Source organism: Typha latifolia, chromosome 3 (genome assembly GCF_019914945.1).
Source record: "Typha latifolia isolate L0001 chromosome 3, TyphaL0001v2, whole genome shotgun sequence".
NCBI lineage: Eukaryota > Viridiplantae > Streptophyta > Magnoliopsida > Poales > Typhaceae > Typha > Typha latifolia.
In genome coordinates this window covers 13,246,663-13,265,039 of record NC_133088.1, presented here as the reverse complement: position 1 = coordinate 13,265,039, position 18,377 = coordinate 13,246,663, and the positions used below count along the sequence as shown (strand labels likewise).

At 38.5% G+C, this 18,377-nt stretch overlaps 2 protein-coding genes across 2 annotated transcripts; both read left to right on the top strand.

The window, feature by feature from the left end:
* Positions 1 to 694: 694 nt before the first annotated feature.
* Positions 695 to 7,959, top strand: LOC140783435 (uncharacterized). Its single transcript, XM_073130328.1, has 2 exons — positions 695 to 3,776; positions 7,589 to 7,959. The coding sequence occupies exons 1-2, from the start codon at positions 710 to 712 to the stop codon at positions 7,957 to 7,959; spliced, it is 3,438 nt and encodes a 1,145-aa protein (XP_072986429.1). The 5' UTR covers positions 695 to 709.
* Positions 7,960 to 12,291: 4,332 nt separating this feature from the next.
* On the top strand, positions 12,292 to 16,677 carry LOC140784852 (uncharacterized). The gene is made up of 2 exons (XM_073132441.1): positions 12,292 to 15,674; positions 16,083 to 16,677. The coding sequence occupies exons 1-2, from the start codon at positions 12,395 to 12,397 to the stop codon at positions 16,436 to 16,438; spliced, it is 3,636 nt and encodes a 1,211-aa protein (XP_072988542.1). The 5' UTR covers positions 12,292 to 12,394; the 3' UTR covers positions 16,439 to 16,677.
* Positions 16,678 to 18,377: the final 1,700 nt, after the last annotated feature.

Below are 18,377 nucleotides of genomic sequence, written 5' to 3'. Positions count from 1 at the left end.
AGAAACTAACACATCAAGCTCAGTAGTAATAAGTGCTTTTCTTGACCGACACCAAAGTCAGCAAATCTTCCTATCCATTGTTCCTACGCAAGTCAATCCACTCCTCTCTCATCCATTCGGATTGCGGAGACAGTAATCACCTTTCCCCAACCTACCTATAGTTTGACTTGCTTTTCCCTTCCCCTCTTTATAATTAACAAAAAGTTTTGGGAGCACTGAAGCAAACATCTCTCCACTCCTCACCCTCCTCTCTCTCTCTCTCTCTCTCTCGCACTCCACCTTATCATCTTCTCCACATCATTCTGCACAGCCAGTGCAGAGAATGAAGCAGGAGCTCTTCTGAAATGGAAGTGACTATCCACACGGAAATAGTTCAAACCTTTCCCCGATCGAACCTTTTATTGAATTGCTCTTTCCCTTCCCCTTCACCTCATTATAACCAAAGGGTGGGGACTAAAACAAACAACGTTACCAAGAGGTCCAACACCCAAATCCACCCCCATTAGCCATGGATCCACTCCAAACACTCCTCTTCCTCATCTTTTCCATATTATTTTGCACAACAACCAGTGCAGAGACTGAAGCAGTGGCTCTTCTGAAATGGAAGTCTAGTTTATACCAACCCACCTCTCTCAGCTCCTGGTCTCTTTCCAACTCCACCAGTCCATGCAAATGGTTCGGAATCCGGTGCGACTCCTACGGCAGTCTCATGCAACTTGAACTGCCCGACTCCAACCTTAACGGCACGTTGGATGCGTTGGACTTCTCCTCCCTTCGAAACCTCACCAGACTCAACCTCAACAACAACCTCCTCCAAGGATCCATTCCGCCAAATGTGTCCTGCCTATCCAAGCTCACCTCGTTAGACCTTGGCAACAACAACTTCGGCCAATCCATCCCGCCAGAGATCGGCGAACTAGCAAACCTCGTCGACTTCCGGCTCTACAACAACAACCTTTCTGGTGCCATCCCATACCAACTTAGCCGTCTCCAAAGAGTAGTCTACTTCGACATCGGAGCTAATTACTTACAGAATTCAGACTACTCCAAGTTCTCCTTCATGCCGGCCCTGAAACACCTGTCTCTGTATTTAAACAGCCTAACTCTAGAGTTCCCGCCATTTATACTCAAGTGTAGAAACATCACTTATATTGATCTGTCAGAGAATAATCTAACAGGCCCAATTCCGGATTCGTTGTCATCCAATCTACCCAAACTTCAATACCTGAACCTAACCTTCAATGGCTTCTCCGGCGAAATTCCGGTCTCCCTCGCGAAGCTCTCGGGGCTCCGCGACCTCCGTCTGGGGAATAACAGCCTCAGCGGTGGGATCCCCTCGGTGCTCGCATCCATTTCCAGGCTCCGGATACTGGAACTCTTTGGGAACCCACTAGGCGGCCAGCTGCCTTCTTCTCTCGGCCAGCTTCGGATGCTTGAACGTCTTGCTATTAACTTAGCAGGGTTGAATTCTACCATTCCTCCAGAGCTCGGGCGATGTGCTAATCTCAATTTTCTGGACTTGTCAAATAACCAGCTCTCCGGCGGCTTGCCGGAATCCTTCTCCAATCTTACCAGAATGCGGGAGTTTGGTATCTCGGGCAATTTGCTCTCAGGCGAGGTCCTACCGGACTTGTTCAAGAAATGGCCCGAGCTCATATCCTTTCAGATACAGAATAACTCGTTCACGGGGCGAATTCCGCCGGAGATCGGGATGGCTACAAAGTTAGTGTTCCTTTTCCTCTACAGCAATAAACTCTCCGGTCCAATTCCGCCGGAAATCGGAGCATTGGTTAACTTGACCAACCTGGATTTGTCGGTGAACTCGCTCTCCGGCCCGATCCCGAAGTCCATTGGCAACCTCAAAAAGCTTCGACGATTAGCACTCTTCTACAACAATCTCACTGGCACGATCCCGGCGGAGATCGGGAACTTGACGGCTTTGACAGAGTTCGACGTCGATACCAACCGGTTGGAAGGAGAATTGCCTGCCACCATTGCCCAGCTTCCAAATCTCATGTCCATATCAGTCTTTACGAACAACCTCAGTGGTAGAATCCCGCCCGAGCTAGGCCAGAATGGAAAGTTAGTATATGTTAGCTTCGATAACAATAGCTTTACAGGCGAATTGCCTCAGGGGCTATGCAACGGATTCGACCTCCAGTATTTCACCGCGCATAGCAGCAACTTCTCCGGCCGGCTGCCTCCCTGCTTGCGGAATTGCTCGCAGCTGGTTCGGGTCCGGTTAGAACGGAATCACTTCACCGGCGACATATCAGAAGCCTTTGGAGTTCATCCACATTTGGCATACTTGGATCTCACCGGAAACTGGCTGACTGGTACGCTGTCGTCTGACTGGGGGGAATGTAAGGGTCTCACTTACTTGCACATAGATGGCAATAGCATCTCCGGTGAGATCCCTGCATCGTTTGGGAGCATTACCAGTCTACAAGATCTTAGCTTAGGTTCCAACAAGTTGACAGGAACTATTCCACCAGACTTCAGTAAGTTGGAACTCTTGTTCAAGCTTAACTTGAGTAATAATATGATAAAAGGGACAATTCCTTCAAAGTTGGGCAGCATCACCCCTTTGCAGTTCCTTGATCTATCAGGCAATAAGCTCTCCGGTAAGATACCGCCCGAGCTCGGTAGTCTGGAGCGCCTTTTGTTGCTGGATTTGAGCAGAAATAATTTTTCTGGGGAGATACCATATCAGCTCGGCAACCTGGTGTTGCTGCAAATTCTATTAGATTTGAGTAGCAATGCATTATCTGGAAATATATCTTCTAATCTCCACAAGCTTACAGAACTTCAGAAGCTTAATGTCTCCCGCAACGATCTGTCTGGTCAAATTCCGACCACCTTTTCGAATATGTTCAGCCTGGAGTCTGTGGATTTCTCATATAACCGGCTCACCGGCACCATACCTGTAGGCAAGGCATTCCGGAATGCCTCTGCCTATGTTGGTAATCTGGGTCTATGTGGAAAAGCAACTGCTTCAGCTTCGTGTGATTCTAATTCCTTCAGTAGTGGTTCTGACAGGCATCATAAGATATTGATCATTGCCATTGTTGTTCCAGTTGTAGGAGTTCTGGTATTTGCGACTGTAGTTATTGCAGTCATACTAGTGTGCAGGAAGAGGCCTCAAGAACATGTAAAGATAGAGAGTGCAAGTAAGGATATATCTGAATCCTTGATATGGGGAAGAGAAGGGAAGTTCACATTTCTGGAAATCGTGAATGCCACAGGCAACTTCAATGAAGACTACTGCATTGGAAAAGGAGGCTTTGGTAGTGTCTACAGAGCTGAATTGTCGACCGGTCAAGTCGTTGCGGTGAAACGCCTCCATGTTTCGGACCCGAGCGACTTGGCAGAGATTAACAAGAAGAGTTTTGAGAATGAGATCCGAGCACTTACAGAGGTGAGGCATAGGAACATAGTGAAGTTTCATGGTTTCTTCTTGAAGAGCGGCTGCATGTACCTGGTGTATGACTATGTGGAAAGGGGGAGCCTTGGCAAGGTATTGTATGGTGACGACGGCGCAAAGAAGCTGAATTGGCCCACGAGGGTGAAAGTTATTCAGGGTGTAGCTCATGCTTTAGCCTACCTGCACCATGACTGCTCGCCGCCTGTAGTTCATCGTGACATTTCAGTGAACAACATCTTGCTGGAGATCGAATTCGAGCCACGAGTCTCGGATTTTGGAACGGCAAAATTATTATACCCTGGTTCTTCAAATTGGACCTCTGTAGCGGGATCTTATGGCTATATGGCACCAGGTAAATACTACATTGATGCATTTCAGTTTCTTGAGCACTTATATTGCTTAGGCTTTCTGTCTAATTACTGTGGCATCCTCTTCATAAATTGATCATTATAGATTAGGATTGTATGATGACCACTTAAAAGTTTTCGCTCATAAATGTTTGTATAGATACCAGTTGTGGAATCTTCGATGGTGGAACTTCTATCCCTCACAAATTTACAGTCCATATATCATACTTAAAACTTACGCATAAGCACATTCGATGTCAGTCCTATGAAGTGTAGTAGTCTTTTGCCGAGGATCGTTTAAGTTTTACATCTCATATTAACAGAAGTTTACAGACTAGTACTTCAGCATTTTTCAACCTCCCTTCTTTACTCTATATGTATTGTGCCATACAGCTTTGGTGGAATAGTTTATGGTAAATTTGCCCGTATCATTGAAATAGCTTCACTTAATTTACTTCTTGTTAGGAAAGAACCACAAATCAGATACCAACTTTTCTATATTTTTGCAAATATAATAAGTTAGCTTACCAGTTGAAAGCAATGTTGGGTTTATGAACCCTGAAATTCAAGGGCCAAGCACATGTATGGTGGCAGCACTTGGAACAACTATTTCGCCTTCGTCAATCACTCATTGCTACTTGGGAAGAGATGAAGTTGAGATTAAAAGAAAGTATCTTCTAATAGACTATGAGGAGTCTATATATGAAGAATTCTTAGTGCTTCTTCCGGTCAGCAGTTCTATTGATGTAATGGATCCTTTAGGCAAAGCACGTGCATGCTTACTCACTCACGCCTTATGCACCACGCATATGATAGAACGAAGGGGGCTGTCACGTAAAGGTACAATTTAACTCATCTAATCCATCTCCACATAAATTATATTATTATCTAAATAAACATATTAATATATCAATAGCAAAATCTATAATGATCATACTAGACTGCTACATAATTTGATAGGATTCGTACATGTCATACAATGACAAACTATCAAGATATAATTAAAACAATTGATACATAAGTTTAATATAATTTGACATGTATTATATAAATTATCATCTAATATAGCAAAGTATAAATAAAAAAATAATAGTGTAACTTAATTTCTATTTCATCTCACATTTAGCTCACCTCATCTTCAGTCTAAAACGTTTCATTAGAATATCTCAAGTCGCTATCAAGTACTATATATCTTGGGATAGTTAGAAAAGAAAATAAGTCATGAGCTAAAGGGCTTAGTGAATAGATCTTATCCCGAACCAATGATGTCAGAATAGAGAGTAAATTATGTACTAGATATATGAACAAGAAATAAGTATAATGTCATGTATGAGCATGTGTGTGTATATATATATATATATATATATATATAGACGTAATTAGTATTATTTTTATAAATGAACATATTATATTCTCAACCAAAATTGTTTTTTATGATGAAATTATAATTTAACATGATCAAATATACCAATAAATGATCAAGTAATAATAATCTCATCACTAAAGATGCCGATCACTTGATAATCATGTGTCTCAAAATCAGACATAATACTTATATCTCTTAGTATCACAGTCATCAGTCTCAACTCTCAATATCATCTCCTATGTTGGACTAAAGTACCTCTATAAATTCGATACATGTCATGCCGTTATGCCACTAGCTTAGAGCATACCTTGTTATATGCTAAAAGTATTTTAGTAATAATCATACTTTACAATATGTAAGTGTATATTTATAATAGTTGTACCTTATTATACGTTAAAAAATATATCTAGCAGTCACAATCATACTCCGTGAGAGAGAGAGATAAAGGAGAGTTTGGTATATATATATATATAGAGAGAGAGAGAGAGAGAGAGGGTCATGGGCACGTGGCCAGCCATATCGTGCGCATAAATATTTTATTTTTAAGTTTGGATTGTTAGAATTGATGGCTAGCTATACAAATTGTTTCCATGAATTGAAACATTGGAAGCAAATGCCTCTGGTACTAGCTTGCATGACTACATCAAACAAAGTCTTCTAATGTCTGCTTTGACAGCATTGAGTAAGCATAACAATTGGCCTTAAAAATAGAACAAAGCTGCATATGGGTGCAAATAGGAGAGTCAACTTAGGTACGAATTTTAGTAACGCCCTTTTTGTTCTTTCTAGTCCGTCAGGTGTAATTCAAGTAGCAGACGACAGCCGTTCACAAACTAACAACCAAACGACATATGACAATACTCAAAATTTTGAGGGCCGTATTGATAGCAAAGGCAAAGCACTAATGGAGGCACCACAAGGAAGGAAACAAAGAATATGCTTCAAATGTGGCCAAACTAGACACTTTTAATGTGTCCAACTCTTAGTGTCATTCCCATGAAGGTATGTCACATTCTCTTAGGGAGGCATTGGTTATACGACATAATGGTCCAATATTATGGGTTTACGAATACTTATTATTTCATGTTCAACAAACAAAATGATTTTCTATCCATTGAAGATAAATGATTTTGGTACACCTAAAAACATTACCGAAAATAAGGTTTTAGTAATGAGAAAATTTGAGATCGTGAGAAAGAATGCAATATGGTGCTTTTGGTGTTCGTAATGACTATTCAATCGGAACGTACTAGTATTTGTAGATTTGTTGCTGAATTACTACAAGAATTTATAGATTTGAATCCTGGTGACTTACAAGTTACAACAATAATTGCCTCTGATGCGATCGATTTAGCATACTATTAATTTGGCTCTAGATTCTTCACTTCCAAATCTATCTGCGTACTAGATGTGTCCAAGTAAACATAGAGAAATTACAGTGACATATCATAGAATCATTAAAGCAAGGCCCTGTTTAGATAATTATAGATACATGTCATAGAATCATTAAAGTAAGGCAGAGCATGAGTTTGTGTCATTCCAACCTTACTTACACCAAAAAATATGGAAAGCTGGTGTATATGTGTTAACAATCAAGGCATTACATGTTGCATGATTTTACTATCTTTTAAAGATTGATTTGTGTAGCAGGTACCATCAGATATGTTTATATTCTGGTGATGAATAAAAGACTGCTTTTAAGACTTATACGAGTGGCTTGTTTCACAAATACTTTTATGAATGTGATAATTCAAATATTAAAGCCCTTCCTAGAAAAATTCATCCTTATCTATCTATGTTGATAACATCCTCATATACAACAGCTCATAGTAGGAGCACATACATCATGACTGTGTAGGCAATCATGACTATGGAGTAGAAGCCAATCCAATGAATGTGCAAGCAATCATGATTGGATGACACCTTCCAATGTTTATGAGATGAGAAGTTTTCTTTGATTGGATACTTTTTATTGATAATTTATATATAATTTCAGCAGCTTCATGACACTAATTACAAAGTGCACAAAGAAGGGAGCCTTTATCTAGACTATAACGACACAGAGATTTTGAAGCCATCAAGGAGAAGGTGATGCAAGCATTTGTTCTTAGGCTGCCATTTTTTATAAAAATCTTAGAGGTGGAATGTGATGTGTCCCAATTGCCTTCTTCAGTGAGGCATGGAGAAAATATTCTACTTACAACTTGGATACGGCTTAATGCAAACACTCAAGCATTCAAATCATGATTTTTGGGAGTTTATCCTTTACTTTAACCATGACTCATTGATTTTTTTTTTAATTATATATATTCCATTTTATAATAGATACTAACGTATTGTAGCATAATTGGTTCTGTGATTGAAATTCATGAAAAAAAAAACTGCTCTAAATTAAATTGCAAATTTCATAAGAGAAACAAAACCATGTTGTATTTTTTTTTTTTTGTGCAGAGTTGGCGTACACAATGAGGGTGACGGAAAAATGTGATGTGTATAGCTTCGGAGTGGTAGCACTAGAAGTTGTGATGGGCAAGCACCCTGGGGATCTTATTTCCTCTCTGCCATCAATTTGCTCATCAGAGGGAGATGATTTATTAGTGAAAGATGTATTAGACCAACGATTACTTCCTCCGACTGGGCAATTAGCAGAAGAAGTGGTTTTCATTGTTAGGATAGCCCTTGCATGCACGGATTCACACCCAGAATCTAGACCTTCTATGAGATCTGTAGCGCAAGAGATATCTGCTCGAACACAAGCATATCTTGCTGAGCCATTCCGAACGATCATGATCAGTAAGTTAGCGTCAGACTACCATAAATGATATGTCTCTAAACTACATATGGTAGAGATCAAGAAAAAAAAAACTTAAAAGTAGAAAAATTAACATGGAACTAATAGTTACAGAAATCTTGTCAATAATGGATCAAAGGTATGGTGTGTGTATATATTTATTGTAGTTCGTTTAATTAACATTTAAGTATTTAAAGTAGTTGATGAGTTAATATTTAAATCTTACAAGACTTATCTGTCGTTTTAAATATAACTTACCTATTTAAATTAAATTTAGTTCTTGCTCTTTCACGCTCCACTTTGTCTAGTTAGTTTCTTCAAAGTTGAGGTGATACGCATGTTGATCTAATAACATCATAGATTTTCCTTCTATCATTGCGTGTTAAAAGGCATTATATTCATAAATAATTTCAAATAGTTGATTGGGGTAAACACTCACTCACCACTATATCCATTTCATGATTAGAGAAGCCAATACTAATTTGAAAATTAGCTTCTTCTGATGGTATGATATTATAACTGTTAGGGTTTTAGGACTTTTTCCTCCCCTCGTCTCAAGAGCTTTTCTTATTGTTATCGAGGACTAGCTTAACCTCTTGCCAATTGTCACTTCCTTCATTGTCCATTCCATCCTTTTCACCATCCTGTTCTCAACGCATCTACCACATCGCTCTCAATCAACATAGGTGAGCAGCCCTCGTTTCACCTTCCCTCCACTAAGACGAGAAGTTGATGTTAAAGGTGACTCTTTTAGTAGCCATTAGGCCACTTTCCTTCTTTAATTTGCTTTCTTTCTATTTTTTGTATGATCATAGTAGCTATACTACACGATTCACAAAGATCTTCTTGGAGCTACCATTAGTTAGCTTTTTGTGTATACGTGTTATGAGTGTTTTCTCATTCAAATCTTACACGCTATCTAGGTTTCATACTTATTTATTCATATTGTGTTGATAGTGAAACTATTTCAAGATATCTCTCATTTCATTTGTGTATCAAGCATGGAGTAACTAATTAGAGTTAATAAAATAATAATAATAATAATAATAATAATAATAATAATAATAATAATAATAAAAGTGGACTAGTGGTGCGCACTCCTATAAGAAGAGGTAGTGGTCCACTTTTGCTCAATTGTACCAATGCACTGGTAGTGCATGACCTATTGCCTATAGGAAGAGGTTGTGCTCCATTTTTGCTCAATTGTATCAATATCTTTGATTACTCTCACGTTTGAGAGACAAGTGACGACTAGCAAGGGAGTATTAATATCTTTTAAGAAATGAAACTCTAATGAGAGTTTCAAGTTTTCTCAAAAGCTCTCAAATTGTCATTGGATAAATAAGACAGTGAATCTTTTTTTCTCTCTGTACTTTAGAAAATAATTACATTTTTTTTCCTTTTGCCACTATGTCCCTTTGGAGTTTTATGTGAATTGCAACTATAATCCTAGCCTTTATCTCTACGTGTTTTAGCTTAATTTTGCAGTTTCTCACAATTTTTTAAAATAGCAAGATTGCTCTTGCACCATTTTTTTTATATAATTGTGGAGATCTCTTAATCTTTTTTTTTTTATTCTCTATCCTCGTTGAAGTAATTAGTCTCATTCTCTCCTTTCTTTCTCCTCTAGTCTTGTAAGCTCTTTTTTTTCCTCATTTTTCTTTATTTTTCACAGTAAAAATTGGGAAATTTGAAGGTATTCACTTTAATCAAAACTCTGACTCCCAAATTGGTGTTCCCATAATTGAATATTTTTTGGTGAAAAGAAAATTCTCATTTTAGGGTTTATGGCTGTTCATTTTAATCTTTAGTGAGTTTTTAATATGATGAAAAATAATGTCACCGTTTAATGTTGCAGGTGATATTAACTTTGTCCTCTTAAATAAGTTTAAAATTATTACATTTATTTTCCAACTAAAATGAGTAAAACTACAAAGATAAACTAAAATAAATATGTAAAAAAATATTAATTTATGACGAGCATTTTCTCGCTCTTTCTTAATAAATTTCAAATGGGCCAAGTGATTTTAGTGTAAAGTACAAAATGGATAAAATTTATTTAACCCAATAAGATTGATACGATTAAATCCATATTGTCTTCACGCGTGACATTGGGTTCATGGAAATGAACCTATTTATCTAGTTGAGTAAGTAGAATTAATAAAATATATTTTTGTCAATGTGCGTTCAAATGCAAGGATCGTGTTTGTACGAGGTAGTTCGAACGCTTGCATCACGTTCGCATTGACAGAAAACGAAATTTGGCGCGTTCGAACGCCTGCATCACGTTCGCATCGACAAATAACTGAAATTTCACGTTCGAACGTAATCGAGCGCGTTCGAACACACCGCAGCAAAAATGTGGGTTAAGATAGGGATTGTTAGGGTTGTTTGGGGTGTTTTTATGTTAATTATGGAGTCCTTAGGGTAAGTCTCTATATAGAGGAAATTCTAATTGAGATTTTTTTATCTGGATTAGAATTGGCTTTAGCCTCATCTCATTTTCTTTTGATTCTAGTCATTGGCATTCTCTCTCACCTCCTTTTTTCACCGCCCAAGTCTTTGGTCGGCTTCTTCTAACCTCTAACCTCTCTCTTCTACAACAACTTCTCCCTCTTCACACCACGAACTAATCCTAGCATCCATATAGCCATTGGAGGGCTATCAAACTAGGATCTAAGTTTCGGAACCGTTGCAAATCAGATTAGGCCGATTTGTAACAAAGATATTAAAAGATTGGGTAAATTCCTATTACCTATTTTTCCTTTGAAAATCTATATTGTTATGGCTAATTATGAATTCAAGGAAACAGCCCATTGGAGTTGTTCTTAATTTTCTTCTGATGCTATTTGGTACTGCTAGAACAAATTTCCACAATCTAGCACTTCAAGTCAACTTCCATATTAACAACCAAGACTTTTTTTTTCTTGTACCTGAGAAACTTGAAAATTCTCCAGCCAATAGCTTGGTGTAAAGTGGTAATGAAGCTAGCTTATCCCTCATCTGAAAATTTATCACCATTAATAATCTACAAAAGGTTCATATGTTGGTGAAATCTCTAGAGAAGCCTTTATTACAAGGCATATAAGGTTGTTGGGACCTTCAATTCATAGATCTATGTTAGTAGGTTGGTGTCACATGAAACCTTGTATTGGTTTTCAAATAAGTATAATAAGATCTATATTAGTTTGGTCCCTAAACAACAGTTTTCTTCAATTAACTAGTATTTCAATCAATATCTCCTCTCTCGGTCTTATTTCTCTCAATTCCTTATCCATCCACTACTAATAATATTTTAGTTATTTTTTAAATTTGTTATTATTATTTATATCACATTAAGTATAATTCTTACACTACAGTACAGGTCAACAATCAAACAATATAATATCATAAATCGATATATTCTTATATAAATTTAAAAAAGAAAAAAATAGTAAACTAATATGAAAGTTGAATTTCCACAGTCAAACGTCAGCTTATATCATTTGAAAAGCAAGGTCATAGCATAGCAAACTTCAGAGAAGACCGCAAAAAGTTGAATTTCTCTCTACAAAAAGACGACCACAAGTTTCTTGTTTTAAAATATTTTACGAATCATGTTTTATATTTTATTTATTTTGTGATTTATATTTTGTATTTGATAATTTTATAATTCGACTTTTATTTTTTTCTCCATAATTTTTATTTAACATCTTAACATTATTTTAACTAATTAATATTAACAAAATTATTAGAATACTATCACCATCGTTATTTTTCCCTCTCTTTGTCTCTCCTCGGAACAGATTATGAAAAGTTAAATATTTATAAATTATTTTATATATTATAATAAAAATTTTGTTGTCACTACCGGTCACAAATTTTAAAGACGAGATGTAAATTATAAATTAAATAAAATATAGGATATAATTTATAAAATTTTCCTTTATTTGTTATTATTGTCTTTTAAAAGTAAATAAACATGCCAGTTTGCTTGGAAGTATTCTTTTTTAGGAATAGTACGAACATTTGTTGTTTCTTATGGTTATAAATAAATCGTTAAACCAACTAAATCTAGAAGCACTGTCAAAAGAATTTCATTAGTCAAATGGCTGAAAGGAACACTTGAGGAAAATTATAGTGCATAAGAATGGGTGGAAACGGCATCTCATAAATCGGAGAATTAATTTAGTTATAAATTTAGAGTTATATATATATATATATTTTAAATTTAGAATAGAAATTTTTCTAACCAGCAACCAAACCAGCAACCAAAGTGGAATCAAGATCATTAATAAGTGTTTTTTTTTTCTTGACCAAGTCAATCCACTCCCACGAGTCCTCCCTCATCCACACGGACACAGTTCACACTCTTTTCCAACCTTTAGTTTGACTTCTATCTTTCCCTTCCGCTCATTATAACCAAAAGGGAGGAGGTCCTAAGAACCAAATCTCTCTCTCTCGCTCTATCCTCCCTCACATTAGCCATGAGTCGACTTCACAACACCATCCTCTTTCTCCACATCATCATCATCTTCTCCTCATCATTCTGCACAACAAGTGCAGAGACTGAAGCAGGAGCACTTCTGAAATGGAAGTCTAGTTTATACCAACCCACCTCTCTCAGCTCGTGGTCTCTTTCCAACTCCAGCAGCCCGTGCAAATGGTTCGGAATCCAGTGCGACTCCTCCGGCAGCGTCGTGCAACTTGAACTGCCCGACACCAACCTTAATGGCACGTTGGATGCGTTGGACTTCTCCTCCCTTGGAAACCTCACCAGACTCAACCTCAACAGCAACCTCCTCCTAGGATCCATTCCTCGAAACATGTCCGTCCTCTCCAAGCTCACCTCATTAGACCTTGGCAACAACAACTTCGGCCAATCCATCCCGCCAGAGATCGGCGAGCTCACAAACCTTGTCGATCTCCGGCTCTACAACAACAGCCTTTCTGGTGCCATCCCATACCAACTTAGCCGTCTCCAAAGAGTAGTCTACTTCGACATCGGAGCTAATTACTTAGAGACTCCAGACTACTCCAAGTTCTCCTTCATGCCGGCCCTGAAACACCTGTCTCTATACTTAAACAGCCTAACTCTGGAGTTCCCGCCATTTATACTCGAGTGTAGAAACATCACTTACCTTGATCTCTCAGAGAATACTCTCACAGGCCCAATTCCGGATTCATTGCCATCCAATCTACCCAACCTTCAATACCTCAACCTTACCACCAATGGCTTTTCTGGGGAGATTCCGGTCTCCCTCGCGAAGCTCTCGGGGCTCCACGACCTCCGTCTGGGGAATAACAACCTCACCGGTGGGATCCCCTTGGTGCTTGGATCCGTTTCGGGGCTTCGGATACTGGACCTTTTTGGGAACCCACTAGGTGGGCAGCTGCCTTCTTCTCTCGGCCAGCTTCGGATGCTTGAACGCCTTACTATTAACTTAGCAGGGCTGAATTCTACCATTCCTCCAGAGCTCGGCCGATGTTCTAATCTCAATTTTGTTGACTTGTCCAATAACCAGCTCTCCGGCGGCTTGCCGGAATCCTTCTCCAATCTTACCAGAATGCGGGAGTTCGGGATCTCGGGCAATTTGCTCTCCGGAGGGATCCCACCGGACTTGTTCAAGAACTGGCCTGAACTCATATCCTTTCAGATACAAAACAATTCGTTCACCGGGCAAATTCCGCCGGAGATCGGGTTGGCTACAAAGTTAACAGTCCTTTTCCTCTACAGCAATAACCTCTCCGGTCCGATCCCTCCGGAGATCGGGGAATTGGTTAACTTGATCAACCTGGATCTAACGGTGAACTCGCTCTCCGGCCCGATCCCGAAGACAATTGGCAACCTGAAACAGCTTCAACGATTAGCACTCTTCTACAACAATCTCACTGGCGCGATCCCGGCGGAGATCGGGAACCTGACGGCGTTGAAAGAGTTCGACGTCGATACCAACCGATTGGAAGGAGAGTTGCCTACCACCATTGCCCAGCTTCCAAATCTTCAGGCCATATCAGTCTTTACAAACAACCTCAGTGGTAGAATCCCCCCAGAGCTAGGCCAGAATGGGAAGTTAGAATATGTTAGCTTCGACAACAATAACTTTACAGGTGAATTGCCTCAGGGACTATGTAACGGATTCGCCCTCCAGTATTTCACCGCGAAGAGCAACAACTTCTCCGGTCTGCTGCCGCCCTGCTTGCGGAATTGCTCACAGCTGCTTCGGGTCCGGTTAGAATGGAATCACTTCACTGGCGACATATCTGAAGCCTTTGGAATTCATCCAAATTTGTCATACTTGGATCTTACCGGAAATCGGCTGACCGGTACACTATCGTCAGACTGGGGAGAATGCAAGAATCTCAGTTACTTGCACTTAGATGGCAATAGCATCTCCGGTGAGATTCCAGCAGCGTTTGGGAGCATGACCAAGCTACAAGATCTGAGCTTAGGTTCCAACAAGTTGATAGGAGCTATGCCACCAGAATTGAGTAAGTTGGAGCTCTTGTTCAAGCTTAACTTGAGTGATAATATGATAGCAGGCATAATTCCTTCAAAGTTGGGCAGCATCACCCCTTTGCAGTTCCTTGATCTATCAGGCAATAAGCTCTCCGGTACTATACCGCCCGAGCTCGGTAATCTGGAGCGCCTTTTATTGCTGGATTTGAGCAGAAATAATTTTTCTGGGGAGATACCATATCAGCTCGGCAACCTGGTGTTGCTGCAGATTCTATTAGATTTGAGTAGCAATGCATTATCTGGAAATATATCTTCTAATCTCGACAAGCTAACAGCACTTCAGAAGCTTAATGTCTCCCACAACGATCTTTCTGGCCAAATTCCGATCACCTTTTCAAAGATGTTCAGCCTGGAGTTTGTGGATTTCTCATACAACCGGCTCACGGGCACTATACCTGTAGGCAAGGCATTCCAGAATGCCTCTGCCTATGTGGGCAATCTGGGTCTATGTGGAAATGCAAGTGGTTTACCTTCATGTGATTCTAAGTCCTCCATTAGTGATTCTGGCAAGCATCATAAAAGATTGATAATTGCCATTGTTGTTCCAGTTGTAGTAGTTCTGGTATTAGCATTTGTAGTTATTGCAGTCATTCTAGTATGCAGGAAGAGGCCTCAAGAACATGTAGAGATGGAGAGTGCCAGCAAGGATAGGTCTGAATCCTTGATATGGGAAAGAGAAGGGAAGTTCACATTTCTGGAAATCATGAATGCCACAGACAACTTCAATGAAGTCTACTGCATTGGAAAAGGAGGCTTTGGTAGTGTGTACAGAGCTGAATTGTCCACTGGTCAGGTCGTTGCCGTGAAACGCCTCCATGTTTCAGATCCGAGTGACTTGGCGGAGATTAACAAGAAGAGTTTTGAGAATGAGATCCGAGCTCTTACGGAAGTGAGGCATAGGAACATAGTGAAGCTTCATGGTTTCTGCTTGAAGAGTGGCTCTATGTACTTGGTGTATGAGTATGTCGAGAGGGGGAGCCTTAGCAAGGTATTATACGGTGAGGATGGCTCAAAGAAGCTGAATTGGCCCATGAGGGTGAAAGTTATTCAGGGTGTAGCTCATGCTTTAGCCTACCTGCACCATGACTGCTCGCCACCTGTAGTTCATCGCGACATTTCAGTGAACAACATCTTGCTGGAGTCTGAATTCGAGCCACGAATCTCAGATTTTGGAACGGCAAAATTATTATACCCTGGTTCTTCTAATTGGACCTCTGTAGCAGGATCTTATGGCTATATGGCACCAGGTAAATACTACATTGATACATCTCAGTTTCTTGAGCACTTATATTGTTCTTGTTTTCTGTCTAATTACTGTGACATCCTCTTCATAAACTGATAATTCTAGATCTAGGATTGTATGATAACATTTTTCGTTGCTAAATGTTTGTATAGATATCAGTTGTGGAATCTTCCATGGTGAAACTTCTATCCATTACAATCCATATAGCATACCTAAAACCTATGCATAAGCACACTTGCTGTTAGTCCTTTGAAGTGTAGTCTTTTGCCAAGGATTAATTATGTTTTACATCTCATATTAACAGAAGTTAACGGAACATTACTTGAGCATTCTTCAACCTCCCTTCACGACTTTATGCATTTTTTCATACTGCTTTTGGTCTCTAAACACACTATGTTCTGTTTTCTTGTAGAGTTGGCCTACACAATGAAGGTGACCGAAAAATGTGATGTGTATAGCTTTGGAGTGGTATCCTTGGAAGTTATGATGGGCAAGCATCCAGGGGATCTTATCTCCTCTTTGTCATCAGAAGGCGGTGATTTATTACTGAAGGATGTGTTAGACCAGCGATTACTTTCTCCAACAGGGCAGTTAGCAGAAGAAGTGGTTTTCATTGTTAGAATAGCACTTGCATGCACACGCACAAATCCGGAGTCTAGGCCTTCAATGCGGTCCATAGCGCAGGAGATATCTGCTCGAACGCAAGCATATCTTGCTGAGCCATTCCGAACAATCACAATCAGTAAGCTAGCTGATTACCAGAAATGATCCGTCTTTGAATCATGAAAGCACGACACATTAACATTATAACTTGAGAAACTATTTGGTGGTATATTGCTGTAAGATTATTTTTGCAATCTTCACCAATTAATGTTGTATGTTGTAAGTAACATAGTGTTTGACAATAATGTCTATGCCTGCAATCTATAACCTGCAGTGTATCTGATATGTCCTGAAACATGTAAGGCCAGCATATCTTCTGAAAGAAAATGCTGAATATTTTGGCATTGTATGGTTTGTTGCAAAGACGGTACTAAGTACGAAGCAGATTTTTAGTTTAATTAAGAGAATAATCCAAGTATCCAATATCTAGCATGCAGTTTGCAACTGAATATTTTTAGTCTGCTTCAAAGTTGGATCAAGGAATTAACTAGTGTTCATCAATATTTAAGTGTGAATAGCAAGCTGTCCATGTGTTTCAGATAGGGGTGAAAACGGATCGGATACGGCTCAGATAGTACTCAACCCATATCCGGATCCATATTTTTTATCCGGATACGGATTCGGATACGGATATTTGACGGATAGCAAAAATTAAAACCATATCCTAAGAAAACGGATACGGATAATTTTCGGATACGGATCGGATAGTTTTCGGATACGGATCGGATAGTTTCGGATACGGATCGGATAGTGTTCGGATAAATTTTCGGATCTTAAACAAATACGTATCAAATTTTAACCAAATTAATATGAACTTACTACGAATATCAATCAAGTCTAAAACCATTCAAATACAATTTGAACAAAACTTAAAGTATTTGAGAACTGATTCATCGGCAAAAAAGATAGTAACGGTGCAAAAAGAAAAAACAAAAGAAATTATAAACTTTAAACAAACATAATGTGCATAAACTAATGATCTAAACCTTGATCAAAAAATTACAACAACAACAGTAATGAGATTCTAACTTTGTCAACCATAAAAACAAGTAAAATATTTTTGCACAAGTTCATATTGTCAACCATAAAAGCAAATATAACATTGTTGCACAAGTTCACATTGTCAACCATAAAAGTAAATAAATTATCCTAACACAAGTTCACATTGTCAATCATAAAAGTAAATAAATTATCCTAACACAAGTTCACATTGTTAACCATAAAAGTAAATAAATTATCCCAACACAAGTTCACATTATCAACCACAAAAGCAATTAAAATATCTATCAAAATAAAGTTTAGGGTTGACACAAGTTTATATGAACTTCAACAAATAAAATTAACTAAGTTTAAAAAGTATCAATATCCCAAAGTTAGAGGAACAAAACATCAAAACATCCAACCATTCAAACAATCCTCCTCTTCAAGTGCATCTGCAAAATAAATGAAACTAAATTAACCAACTTAAAAGTAATATAAAGAAACTAGATTAATCAACTTAAAATATAAAGTGAAAAATACTTACAATATGATTACTCCCCATTTAAATCAACATCTTCAGATTGTTCAACATCCTGAATAATTGATGCTATTTGTCCTAATAAGAAAAAAGTATATGAACATTAGTAAACAATACTATTTTATAAAATACTATCGAATATTATAATCATTACCTTTTCTTATAGATCTTATCCAATCTTGAGTGCATACTAAAGCTTCCACTGATTCGGGATCCAACTTGCTACGATAAGCATCAACTACTCGGCCACCTGTACTAAATGCAGATTCAGATGCAACTGTGGCGACTGGAATTGCTAATACATCACGGGCAACTCGTGATAATATATGATACTTTCCACTACCTTCTGTCTTCCACCAAGATAATAAATCAAATTTACTGTCATTACGTTGCCATAAAAGTGAGGCATCCTCAATATATTGATCCAAATCTGTCTTAATAGATTGTTGTTGACATTCCTCACTTAAAAATTGCTCTAAATCTTCATCAACATCAAAATCAACTCTACCACTCTGCAACACTTGG